Source organism: Asterias amurensis, chromosome 7 (genome assembly GCF_032118995.1).
Source record: "Asterias amurensis chromosome 7, ASM3211899v1".
NCBI classification, from domain to species: domain Eukaryota; kingdom Metazoa; phylum Echinodermata; class Asteroidea; order Forcipulatida; family Asteriidae; genus Asterias; species Asterias amurensis.
Window position 1 is genome coordinate 16,240,735 of NC_092654.1, and position 12,423 is coordinate 16,253,157.

Here is a 12,423-nt window from a genome sequence, read left to right on the forward strand (position 1 = left end):
CTTTCCTGGATGCGGTGAACATCCAACACTCCTTGGCCCAATTTCATGGCGCTGCTTACCGTCGAATTCTGCGCTTACGGTCACCAATTCTCTGTTACTGTGCCAAAGTGATTTTCTGCGCTCCTGGGTCAAATTCATGGCGCTGATTACCGCTGAATTCTGCGCTTACTGTCACCAATTCTCCGCTACTGTGCCAAAGTGATTTTCTGCGCTCTTGGGTCAATTTCATGGCCGTGCTTACTGCGGAATTCTGCGCTTACGGTCACCAATCTCCGCTAATTGTGCAAGCAACAAATTTCTGCACTAGCAATGTAAGCGAAGAATGCCTAGAAAGAATGGCAACGGAGGCGATTGCCTCTATGCTCCCTGCATTGCCTTGGTGCCCTTGAAATGATCCAGTAAATATTTACAATTTCCTCATAGTCATAGGGTGCCCTTTTACCATAGCCCTGGTGCCCTTGCCCTTTCAAAAACGAAGCACACAGGCCTGCTTGACTTCAGCGCGGAATTCCCTGTTAGTCCTGATTCTTTGCTTTCGGTACGCAGAGCCAAGCAATTTGGCCCTGATAGATGGGTATTGCTCTGCATATTTGTTGGTCTACCCATAGAGCAAGGACCATGTTCTACCCATCCCATCCTTGCTCTATGGTCTACCCATGGTTTACCTTCCCTTCATGGTCTAGCTATGAGGTGTTGCCTTTCACACTCAGGTGATTATGTTACTACATGTATACCTCTCTCTCTGTATATGCCCTTGATCTTATTACAGCAAGGCTTGTGATAAAAGGGTTGACATTTTTAAACTGTGCGCACCTGTTTGTTGAATCAGAAGGGGTGCTGTGTGGTTGAAGGGGGAGGGGGGTGGGGTGTTGGGTTGGATGAGGAAGGCAGGGGAATTGTGAAAATGGATTGATCAAAGGCACTGGACACTTACGGTATAATTACTCAAAATAATAAATAGTTGTTAGCATAAGAAACTTAGAGAGCTGTTGATAGTATAAAACATTGTGAGAAACAGCTCCCTCTGAAGTAACGTGGTTTTTGAGAAAGAAGTAATTCTCACTCAAATATTAAAAGACGTTAGCTGAAGCCTTTTTATTATGCATCTGAAAGCACATCATGCATGCTCAAAGTAATGCAACAAGGGTGTTTTTTCTTTCTCCATTCTCTTGCAAATTCAATGACTCAAGCCCAAATTTTTACAGGTTTGTTATTTTATGCATATATTGGGATACACTAAGTGAGAATACTGGTCTTTGACAATAACCAAACGTTAAGACCGAACAGGTCCGGTGCTTTTAAGCCCATGGCCTTAAAGACCTTGAAGTTTAGTAGCAGGGGTGGATTTCACATAGGTAGTCCTAACTTAGGACTAGTCCTAGGCAATGCTAAGAGATAGGACTGGTCCTAAGTTAGGACCAGTAACTCATCCTAACTTAGGACTGGTCCTATCTCTTAGCATTGCCTAGGACTAGTCCTAAGTTAGGACTACCTTTGTGAAATCCACGCCAGGACTCATTGTTTAAGATTTTATTTGCTATTTACTTTTAGTCTAATCGAAGACAGCCCCTTTGGCTGGTAACCTGTTTTTGCTAAGCAAGATTTTTCTTGACTTAGCAGGTTTTTGTGCCTACAGGCTTGATGAAATTTGCCCCTGCTGTCATTTTGCTAAGCGTGGATGGATTCAATATTCTTGTGAAAATACATTGACAGTAACTTTTTAAATAATGTTTGCCTATACATGTAAATAAGCAATGGCATTAACGTTGACAAAAAAACAATCAATCACCCTAAGTAGAACTGCAGATGATTTATTTTTTAATTAGTATTAATCTGGTGGTGTTTTCTTCTACCATAGATTATTGATGATCGTCTGACTCAGACGGTGCAAGATTGTCCTCATGTTCTCATGCAAGGCTCTAAAGTCTCCAAGACGTCTGTCACCTTCAGATGGATCGCTCCCCCAGCTGGCACTGGCTGCGTCAACTTCAGGTAAGGCCACGGATCTAGAAACTTCCAAGTAGTGCCAGGTTTCAATTTCACAAACCACGTAATCTCTTACCCCTGGTGAACGCAGCCCAGGAGGAACCCCAGGATGTTTTTTACCCCATGGTTACCTTGGCCCATTTTCGCACCATGTCCCTATTCCACAGGGTTCTGGTTGCAGTTTCAAGCTCACCCCTTCTCCAGCAGTTGATTTCACGAAAGTAGTGCATCATGGAGGACCTCCATGATATAAGAAAGTTGCGCCATTCTTGTGGTGCAACTTTCAGACGTGGTGTACTTGTGTGAAATCGACTGTACCGATAAATTAGTGGCATAATTTAGGCCATAAACGTTGCACAAGTGGACTTACGCCATGGCATTAAGTTTTGTGAAATCAGCTGCTGAGTTTGAGTGGCTATTCCCCGGGTGTGGTCATTTGCCAAGGCTTGCTGGGGGCAAAGGGATCATAGTGTGAAAGGGCTGGAAGAATTAATTTTATGCCATCCGATTGAAATGCATTTATCAAACATCCCCTTTCTTTCACCATTTTAAAGGTAAATCCATGGTCTACTTAGAAATGGACAATATTTGTTCAAGATTTTTCTTGTTCTTAAAATATAGCTCTCATCCAATGATTGCGTGTTTTTTTTTTAACTCAGCTGGTGAATGTAACGACACACAATTCTTAGCAAAAACAAAAACTGGTTTTCTTTGATAGTACATTCGTTTCTCACACAATGATGAAGGGAAAATTTGAAAGCTTATTGCTCTGGACTCCAACTGAAAGAATTTAATCATGTTCATTTTCTAAACGCCTGTCTGTTTTGTCTCTCTGTTTTGTCTCTTACAGGGGTGCGGCTGTGCAGAAGAAACAAATTTGGTACAAAGATGAGCAAGGCTTGACATTATGGCTGTGTGAAGATGGTACATAATGACTTTGTTTTCATTTTGACTTTTATCATATTAGTATCAGGCATGATTTTTTTACTGACTTCGTCTGTTTTCTGATTTTTTGCCCTTGGAAAAGTTTGAAAAATTTTCAATAAAGACACTGGACACTATTGGTAATTGTCAAAGACCAGTCTTCTCACTTGGTGTATCTCAACATATATGCATAAAATAAGAAACCTGTGAAAATTTGAGCTGAATTGGTCGTCGAGGTTGCGAGATATTACTGAAGAAAAAAAACCCACCCTTGTCACACAAGGTTTTGTGCTTCCAGATGCTTGATTTCATGACCTCAAAATCTAATTCTGAGGTCTCGAAATCAAATTCAGGGAAAATTACTTCTTTCTGGAAAACTACGTTACTTCAGAGAGAGAGCCGTTTCTCACAATGTTTTGTACTATCAACAGCACCCCATTACTTGTTACCAAGTAAGCTTTTATGCTAATAATTAATTTGAGAAATTACCAATAGTGTCCACTACCTTTAAATAGCCTGAAATGTATATTAGAGCCTATATCATATCAGTCCTTGTATTGATTTAAATATTCCCATTATAATGCCTGTATATGAATATGAATATTTAATAGAATTCTTTACCGTGTCCGCTTGAAGAATTCAAATTATTGTTTTCCATAGGCAGTTGAAAAAAATTAGATATACTTTTAACAACAACCATCACAGTGACATTTGGGGAATTGTTTATCGAAGAATCGTTTGGAACAATGTCTAAAAGCTACAGAAAATGTTACGTGTTTCCTTGAGCAAGAACCTTCTCTCCACCCAGGCATGCCAGGGGTATAAACGGGTACATGCGAGGGTAGAAATTGATATTTTGTTTGAAAAACCCTTTTGAGCGCACGGCAGCAGATTGGGTTGTACTGAGAAAGATTTAAGGAATGTTGTTGGCCCATTGACCAGTGCACTAATGTATTTTACATTGAAATGGTTGTTGTTAAAATAATGCACTATTTAAGAACTATGTGTTATTCAGGGAATAAAAGGCTAGCAACGAGTTCTTAAACAGCCGTTTAAAACCATTTTTGGGATATGCATTCGTGCGCATAGTTAGTCTTGGTGTAAGACGTTGTCCGTATTCCTTTCACACATAGCGCGGCCAACTCACCACCAGCGCCCACCGCGGCCAACTCACCAATAGCGCCCACATCGCCAGTATTGAGAAACGTCTTGCACTAAGAATAGCATGTAGTATCCGAAAACAAGCGGTTATAAACAGCTCCAGCTGGTTATTATCAACTGTTTAAACACCCCCACGTAACGCGCTCTCCACCAATAGGAATAGCGAAACTGTCTGAGGTATTTATGAATGTTTTATATTGATGTTACTCTCTTTACTTGTCCGTAAACAGATGGTGCCGGGTCGGACTCTGTCGAGTCTGGTAACGTTGAAGATGAAGCTGATGTTGCATGCTGCGCTTGTGACACAGCAAAGTACACAGTGAGCTTCCGTGGCCTCTGGTCTCGAGATACACACCCAAAAGATTTCCCTGGAGGTTTGTCTCAAAAAAAATAAAAATGAATCGACAATGTCTTTGAATTGTTTAACTTTGATAAAACTATGGAATAATCTCCCTCCTTGTACTAGAGAATCATCTTCACTTAATGTGTTTAAATCAACGTTAAAAAACCCCATGTTTACTTCACTCATTTAATTCCTTCTTGATCTGTTTGTGTAGTTGTATTTTTTTTCCTGTGCATTTTTTGTATTTTTTTTGTAATGCGCAGTAGAGTATATTCATATTGGTGTTGCGCAATATAATTGTCCTTTATTATTATGATAATAAAATGAAATTATATATAATTATTTGGATGTCAATACAAATTGCAAGTTGAGAATCATCTGTCCTTTTTGTCCTTCTTGCATAATTTGTCGTTTTGATTTTTTCAAAATTGTTTTTTTGATTTTATAAAAAGTTGTCAGATAGAGTTAGCTGCTGGAAACTTACCAACTAAAAAGACACATGCAAAATGTGAGAATGCCTCACACTTTGACATTTCACCTTATTCTCAAAAGACTAAATTGGAAAGAGAATAGGTCTTACTTTGAGAAATACTCTGCTATAGACAAAACATGAGATCATTTCCAATTTAAACAAAATTGTGCACGCTAGTCTTTAATTTGTTTTATTATGCCCTTTTTGAAATGGAGAGGTCTTTGTTTTCAAAGCGTAAGATCGTTTGTTTTGGAGCAACATGTCCAATGTACCAGTGAGGTCAAAAGGTTTAATCCACTCTCAAAATATTTCTGTACAGTGTGAATTTCAGACATTACAACAACAACATTCTTGAATGGTTCTCTAAAGACAATATGCTATAGATAATGGATTCCCCCCCCCCCCACATTTTACTTTGTGAAGGTCATGGGGATCACTGGTCTGATCTGATTGGTGCTTCACATACAAAGGACTATACCATTTGGAAATACGGGGGTTATGCTTCCCTTGGAGTTCAGAGAGTCGCCGAGTGGGGATCACCAACGACCCTTGAGAGAGAGCTACTGGCACAGGTGAGATATTGGGATTTGTCTGATAACTGTGTCTCAATTTTCTAAAGCTACTCAAGCAACAAATAATGCTTGACAACTTTTGTGTGCTAAACGAAAATAAGCAGGATACCAGACTCAATCGGTACATTTGAAATTGCATTTAGGGTGGCAGTCTTAATTCATCTAGTCGGCTAAACTTGATTGGGGTTAGCTATATTATGTACTTAAAAACACTGGACACTATTGGTAATTGTCAAAGACTAGTCTGCTCACTTGTATCTCAACATATGCATAAAATAACAAACCTGTGAAAATTTGAGCTCAATTGGTCGTCGAAGTTGGGAGAGAATAATGAAAGAAAAAACACCCTTGTCACACGAAGTTGTGTGCTTTTAGATGGTTGATTTCGAAACCTCAAATTCTAAATCTGAGGTCTCAAAATCAAATTCGTGGAAAATTACTTCTTTCTCAAAAAGTATGTCACTTCAGAGGGAGTCGTTTCTCACAATGTTGTATACTAACAACCTCTCCCCATTACTTGTCGCCAAGTAAGGTTTTATGCTAATAATTATTTTGAGTAATTACCAATAGTGTCCACTGCCTTTAAGCACCTCTATGATATTGGGTCCTGGGAACAAGAGCAAGGTGATTTTTAAAGAGAGAGGCATGCATGAAATTTCAAGGATTTTGAAGTTTGCACAATTTATCCCCCCGGAGGTTCTTTAAAGGTAAGTTGTTAGAAATGTAAAGAATTTGGAAATGATGTTGAACAGCTAATCAAAAGTGAGCTTCATTTCAAAATTCAGTTCAATTTATGTTGAGATTTTATGCATTAATTGTGAATTAATGGCAAAGCTTTTTTTAATTATAATTTTTGTGCAGATGATTAATTGTGGTATTTCTTTGTGGTATTGTGACCATTTTCCACAATTCTATTTTTTATATATATATATTATTATCCACGTCACAGACCAGGAATATCAAGACAGTTATCCGCAGTCGAGGGTTATGGCCGGCACGCGGGAACATGTCGGCCGTGTTGAGCACAAACCGCACCCACAATCTGGTCTCCATGCTTTCCATGATCGGCCCCAGTCCAGACTGGTGTGTTGGGGTGTCCCGTGTGAACTTATGCACTGAGGATTGCGATTGGCTGCAATACAAGGAGATCAACTTGGGACCATGGGACGCAGGGACTGATAGCGGAATCACCTTCAGGGTAAGGAGTTTAGATTGCTCTTTTACTATTTCCCAACTAAAATGGTTAAAAAATAGGATTCAAACTGCCTCTAGCTACCAGGCAATCTCGGTGTTCTAGTTAGTAAGACACTGCTATAGAATTGCAAAGGTCCTGGGTTTGAATTTTGAATCCCACCCGAGTAATATGCCTGTGATTTGTTTTCACAGAGCTTGGGAAAGTATTGAGTATACAATGCTAACCAACATCGGTGTATGTGGGTAAAACCATGGTTAATATGACTTACAGTAAATGTGTGGCGCTACTCTCGTTTTCTGTTTTATTTATCTTAAGTTTCTGAGTTGTCAGTTTTAAGGACTTCTCTTGTGACTATTAACCTTGTCATAATTAATTGCTATATATATCTTGTCATCTCACTTGTAAACATATTTCTGCAATCTGTCTGTTTATTGTTCATTTTTTTAATTTTTAATTTTTTCTTTTGTAAGTTTTGTTTGAATCAAGTCCAGTTTGAATTTCCCTAGTGTGGGATAACAAAGTTCTTATCTTATTTCCTCCTGACACAGTCAGACAATGCTCCAACTAAACCCAAAGAGCCCATACATCCGATCACGAGCTCCTTCCCATCCAACCCTATGGGTGCCTTCTACAATCCCATGGGCAGGCCGATTCCTCCCCTAGCCATACTGGTCCTAGAGAGGACAGATAAGAGACAGTATGATGACCTAGGAGAAGTTGTCTGCGATACTGAAGACGTCATCAGCCACGACTCCTCATCAAATACAGGTACTTGTAAAGACTATCATGTATGGCAAAGTGCTGAGGATCTCAGCTATGAGGGTGCATATATCCAGTATTAATACCGGGCATTATATTCTTCCTACTTCAGATTTTGTTTGCTTTTATTACTCTTTTTGTATAAGTACTCTTTTTGTAAAAGTATTGTACTATTTTGTAAATATATTCTTTGTTGTTTTCAGTGGTAATTTATTTCTGCAGTGTTATGATTCCCTTCCCAACAGGTTTAAGGATTCTTTTCTCCCCAGTGCAATTCAGCTTTTTAACAGTAGATGGTCGAGATAATTTGGTTCACTCTCATTGTTGTGCTTTTTACAAGCTCTCCACATATTTTTATCTCTATATTTGTATATATCTGTAAATTGTAAATTGTAATTTTATTCTTGTTGTCTATTTTTGCTATGTCTTTCTTGTACATATTGTATAGTCTCCTTTACACAGGGAAGACAAATTTCATGTTTTTTATCATGACAATAAAATATTTTAATCTTTAATCTTTAATCTTAATCTTCTCGCACTGAGAACGCTTTGGTTGTGACATTTGAAGTTTTATGACATTCCTTTCTGTCTCTGTGAGCAGAGACATTTTAGATTTTTTGCCTATGTTCTTTTTTCCCTATTTGTTTTCCCTATGTCGGATATTTAACAAATGTAAATTATTAAATTATATATTCATGTTTGTGCATTTCTCTTTTTATTATTTGTTGAACGTTGTTTTATTAATATGTTTTCATGTCATGTATTTGGTATGTTCTTTTTTAATCACCATATTCAGCCATTTGGTTGCAATGTGATTCCTGATGAACCTTTAAATGAAAGAATGAGTGAATGACAGCTGATAATTTTCACTTGGAGTCTCACGTTAAATTCACTTTCTGTTTGCTAATTTTCTGTAATTTGATAATCCGCAGGTGGGATGCCCCCGAAAGAGGGTATGATGCCCCCGAAAGAGGGTATGATGCCCCCAAAAGAGGGAATGATGCCTCCAAAAGAGGGTATGCCATCCCCAGATGAAGCGACAATGCCTCCAAAAGAAGGTATGATGCCCCCAAAGGAGGGTATGATGCCCCCAAAGGAGGGTATGCAACCCAAGCCGGTGATGATGAGCACGCCCATGATGAAGAAACCCATCCCTGATGAGGTCTTTACAATGCCTCCTAAAATCAGTAAGTAACTTTATTGCATTTAAAGACAGTGGACACTATTGGTAATTGTCAAAGACTAGCCTTCACAGTTGGTGTATCTCAACATATGCACAATGTTTTATACGATCAACCTCTCCCCATCACTTGTAACCATGAAAGGTTTTATGATTATAATTATTTTGAGTAATTACCAATAGTGTCCACTGCCTTTAACCAGGGAACAGTTTTATAGAGCTGCTTAAGTAGACGATTTTGCTTACAACAGTTTTGCTTACAAAGGTTGTTCCTTAGACAAATGTACAGGATGTTTTGGCTGGTAACCTTATTGTGGTAAGCATAATTATTTTGGTTAGCTTGGTTGCTTGTTGTGCTTAGTGCAGCTCTATGACATTTGGGCCCTGCAAACTAGTTTGTCAACTTTCAGTACCAAGTGGTGCTAGTTTCGACTGTCCACCAGAAATAAGCCATGTTTGATTATTACCTTGTACATTTTCATGTATATGTTGCTAGCTGGGGTTTTGTACAACAGTTCCACGATTGCTTTGTAAAGTGCATGCTTAGTACCCTGTTATTTTTGCGACAGTCTACTATGCATGCATATTTTCTCCCGTGCGTCCTTGGTTAAGCAAAAATAGCACCTGGCGCATGATGGTGAATGGACCAGTAAGAATTCTGCTCTTGATTATGAATATGTATGAGGTGTATACTAATATGGTTTACTCTTATGAAATGGTAATTAATAATTTTTTTTAAGAAACCAAAGATTTGCTTCTTTTAATTTTTCTATTTTGATGACAATAGATGCTTTTATTTCTTTTTATTAAATAGTGCCAAACCGAGATGAAGAAACTCCAGTTACAATGAAACCCAAAAGAGGAGGTAGGTTTTTCAGCATACTCTGCTTTTTCTTTTTCTCCTTAACAAAAAGAACTCTGTGGCTAGGGTGGGACTGTTAGGTCTTACTTTAGGTACTGGAAAGGGTGAACAAAGTTTTTGCAAAATGAACATTTCGGCAAGAGTTTTGAGAGAAGACTTGATAATATTCAAACTTTGTAATTAAATATTGTTTTGTTTGTTTCTTGTTTGTTTCAACTGATTTAACAAACTGAAGTAATTTGTGTATGAATGTAAAAGAAAATGTGTATTAACAAGAATTTTTTTTGTTGCAACTCAAAAGTATAGGCCTATGCTTATATTTTATTGATTTGTTTATTGAAATGAATTGTCAACTCGTGTATTAAATTAACCAATTTTGAAATTTGTTAAAACCTCTTTTGTTTAAAAACAAAAGGTCTTTTGCAAGATGTAGAAGTATTTATTAAATGTAAATACATAAGGATTATTCTTATTTATCTAATGATTTCCTCCCTCTATTTTACTCTCAATGTTCACATCTGAGTGTAGGAGCGTCGTCTCTTACCCTCCGTACCTGTTCTTAATTACACGTCTCATTGCTCTTGCTTTTCCTCTTCGTTGCTTGGATCTACCACATTTTCCAGCTCATCTAGTTTGTACTTTGTACTGGGAAATGTCACTTGGCTCAAACTCAGTGTAGTCGGCTAAAAAGGGATATTGCATTTTTCAAGTAACCCGTTCAAATTCAAGAGGCACGCTGCCTGGGATCAGGCGAGGTGGTCTATGAAAAGCAGTTGAACCAGTTTGTTATATAATGCATATGGTTAGATAGATGTTATAAAAGTAAAATATAATGATCCACATAAATATGCCTCAAAATAAAACAGAACTGTTTTTTTTCTACCTGTAAATATAGCTGTTGAGCGCCTGCATTGGCTGATACCGGCACTATACAATACTTCGAATATGATTATTATTATTGTCTGTCTTTCATTTGAATTTTTTGTTATAGATATTATTCCTGTAATGGATTCCATTAGCTATTTTCAGGTTTGATTCGTTCATATTTTATCCCCTTTCATTTGATGTCCGCCCTGGAGGTTTTCCTTTCTAGCCTCTGAGACGTACACGGCTTCCTGTACTGAGCGTTTCCTTAGGACTCCAGTCAACTCTAGAGTGGATTTGATAAGTCGCCCTAAATCTTTTTTTTGGTGGTTGTCATGGTTATCATCGTCATCAAGTCGCTCCTAGTGTTAGTGAAAAAACCTCAATAATAAGTTCCATCATTTTTTTTCTTCTTCATACGAGAAGTTTTTTTCTCGTCAAGTTGTCACGGTTTAATCATTTGTTTTTGACTAGAGTGCCCTGATTTCCTTTGGGTTAATTTTTTCTTTGGTTACCAGGGAGACAGCCCATCGACTGTATGATGACGGAGTGGGGTGACTGGTCGGAGTGCTCTCGTTCATGCGGTAAGGGGACCATGCAGAGGCAGCGAAGGGTGAAGCAGAAGGCTCGGTTCGGCGGTCAAGCGTGCGGTCAACAGAAGGAGAAGAAGAGGTGCATGGAGGCAGCATGTGGTGAGCTGAGAACTTATTTCTTTCGAAAGGCATTTTTATGATTTTTATAGACACATGTCATTTTTGTGGTTTTGTATTATCCACTCAAGGTCCCTTTTAGCACTTATTTTCAATTCTGAATTTTTTTCTTTAGGAGTTAACGTTTTGGTGCACATCTCTTTTAACAAACATTTTATTTTATTAGTGGTCACATCTGGTCTTTTTGACATTTACTTACCTTTGCATTTTAGAATATTGCATATTTCTATATTTGCTTGTCATTTTTCATTTGTAATTTGTGTTGATTTTAAACTGATTTTTAAATTTGTCTTTTTAATTCTGATAATTACTAATTGTGTTTTTGCTTTGCTTTGCTTTGCTTTGCTTTGCTATGTGTAAGGCACCCAGATGACACTTGCTTGCAACGTCTATCCTGGGCCTAATTTCGTAGGTCGGACTCTGGCTCAAAACATGCTGTCTGCTTAGATTTAGACAGAAATAGATACAATATTTATAAATACGCTCTTGGATTCATAGAAAATTGCTTTCTGGCCCAGCTGTTGCTGGACTCCGCTGTATTGAACCCAATTCCATAAAGCTGTTAACCACAAAATAATACTGGTTGGCAAATTTCTTTGCTAAGCAAAAAATGAGTGGGCACCAGTTGCAATAATGAAAACATTATGGCATTTTAAGTGGTCACCAGTTTTTGTTCAAGCAAGATTTGTCTGTGCTCAGAAAGTGTTTATGCTTACAGGCTTTTTATGTTATGCTAATTTACAAAAGCAAGGGATGCACTATATGATTTCATAACTGCCCTGTTCTAGTTCTAACTGGTCTGTTGAATGATAAGCTTATAAAAAGATAGATCTTTTACTCGTAATGTTTTTTATTATTTTGTGTGCATTTCACAATTTTTATTGTTTCTCTGTGTAAATTTTACTGTTTGTACGGACCGTTCGCTTTAATTGTGCTTTATATTTTGCATTACCTCTTTTATTAACTGTTTCGTTGTATCACTAGTATAATGTTGCGTATATCCGTCTGATGTCTACTACTGTTTACATGTATGTCCACTTCGTTTGTTTGTCTGTTTTTGTTTCATTGTTTTGTTTTGTTTTGTCTGGTGTATTTCGTCTTCTGTGTACAATGTTGTTTATTTAAGTGTTTTTTTTTGTTGTGGTCTGTTAAGGCATTCCGTTTATAAGCTTCGGCTTCCTGTGTAATGCCCCCACGTATAAATTTGATTGTATCAAATTTTTTCTTTTTCTAAAGTGATTTTTTTTGGTGGAAATACATGTTGATGAATTGAATTGAATTGAATTGAATTGAATTGACTGTCTAATTTAGCTTATTATTGTATAGACTGCCTTTTATTATCTGTATATGACCATGGCGGTAGAAATACCTCCATGATATGACTGCCTTATTTAG

General features: G+C 37.7%; 1 protein-coding gene across 1 annotated transcript in view; it reads left to right on the forward strand.

Annotated features, from left to right (window-relative positions):
* The window catches only part of LOC139939311 (spondin-1-like), a 43,247-nt gene that overhangs the window by 27,974 nt on the left and 2,850 nt on the right, over positions 1-12,423 (forward strand). The window contains exons 3-11 of the mRNA XM_071935088.1: positions 1,859-1,992; positions 2,837-2,910; positions 4,302-4,445; positions 5,310-5,458; positions 6,408-6,656; positions 7,202-7,421; positions 8,345-8,599; positions 9,407-9,457; positions 10,837-11,010. Of these exons, the coding sequence (XP_071791189.1) occupies positions 1,859-1,992; positions 2,837-2,910; positions 4,302-4,445; positions 5,310-5,458; positions 6,408-6,656; positions 7,202-7,421; positions 8,345-8,599; positions 9,407-9,457; positions 10,837-11,010 (1,450 nt within the window). The remainder of the gene's footprint in view (positions 1-1,858; positions 1,993-2,836; positions 2,911-4,301; positions 4,446-5,309; positions 5,459-6,407; positions 6,657-7,201; positions 7,422-8,344; positions 8,600-9,406; positions 9,458-10,836; positions 11,011-12,423) is intronic.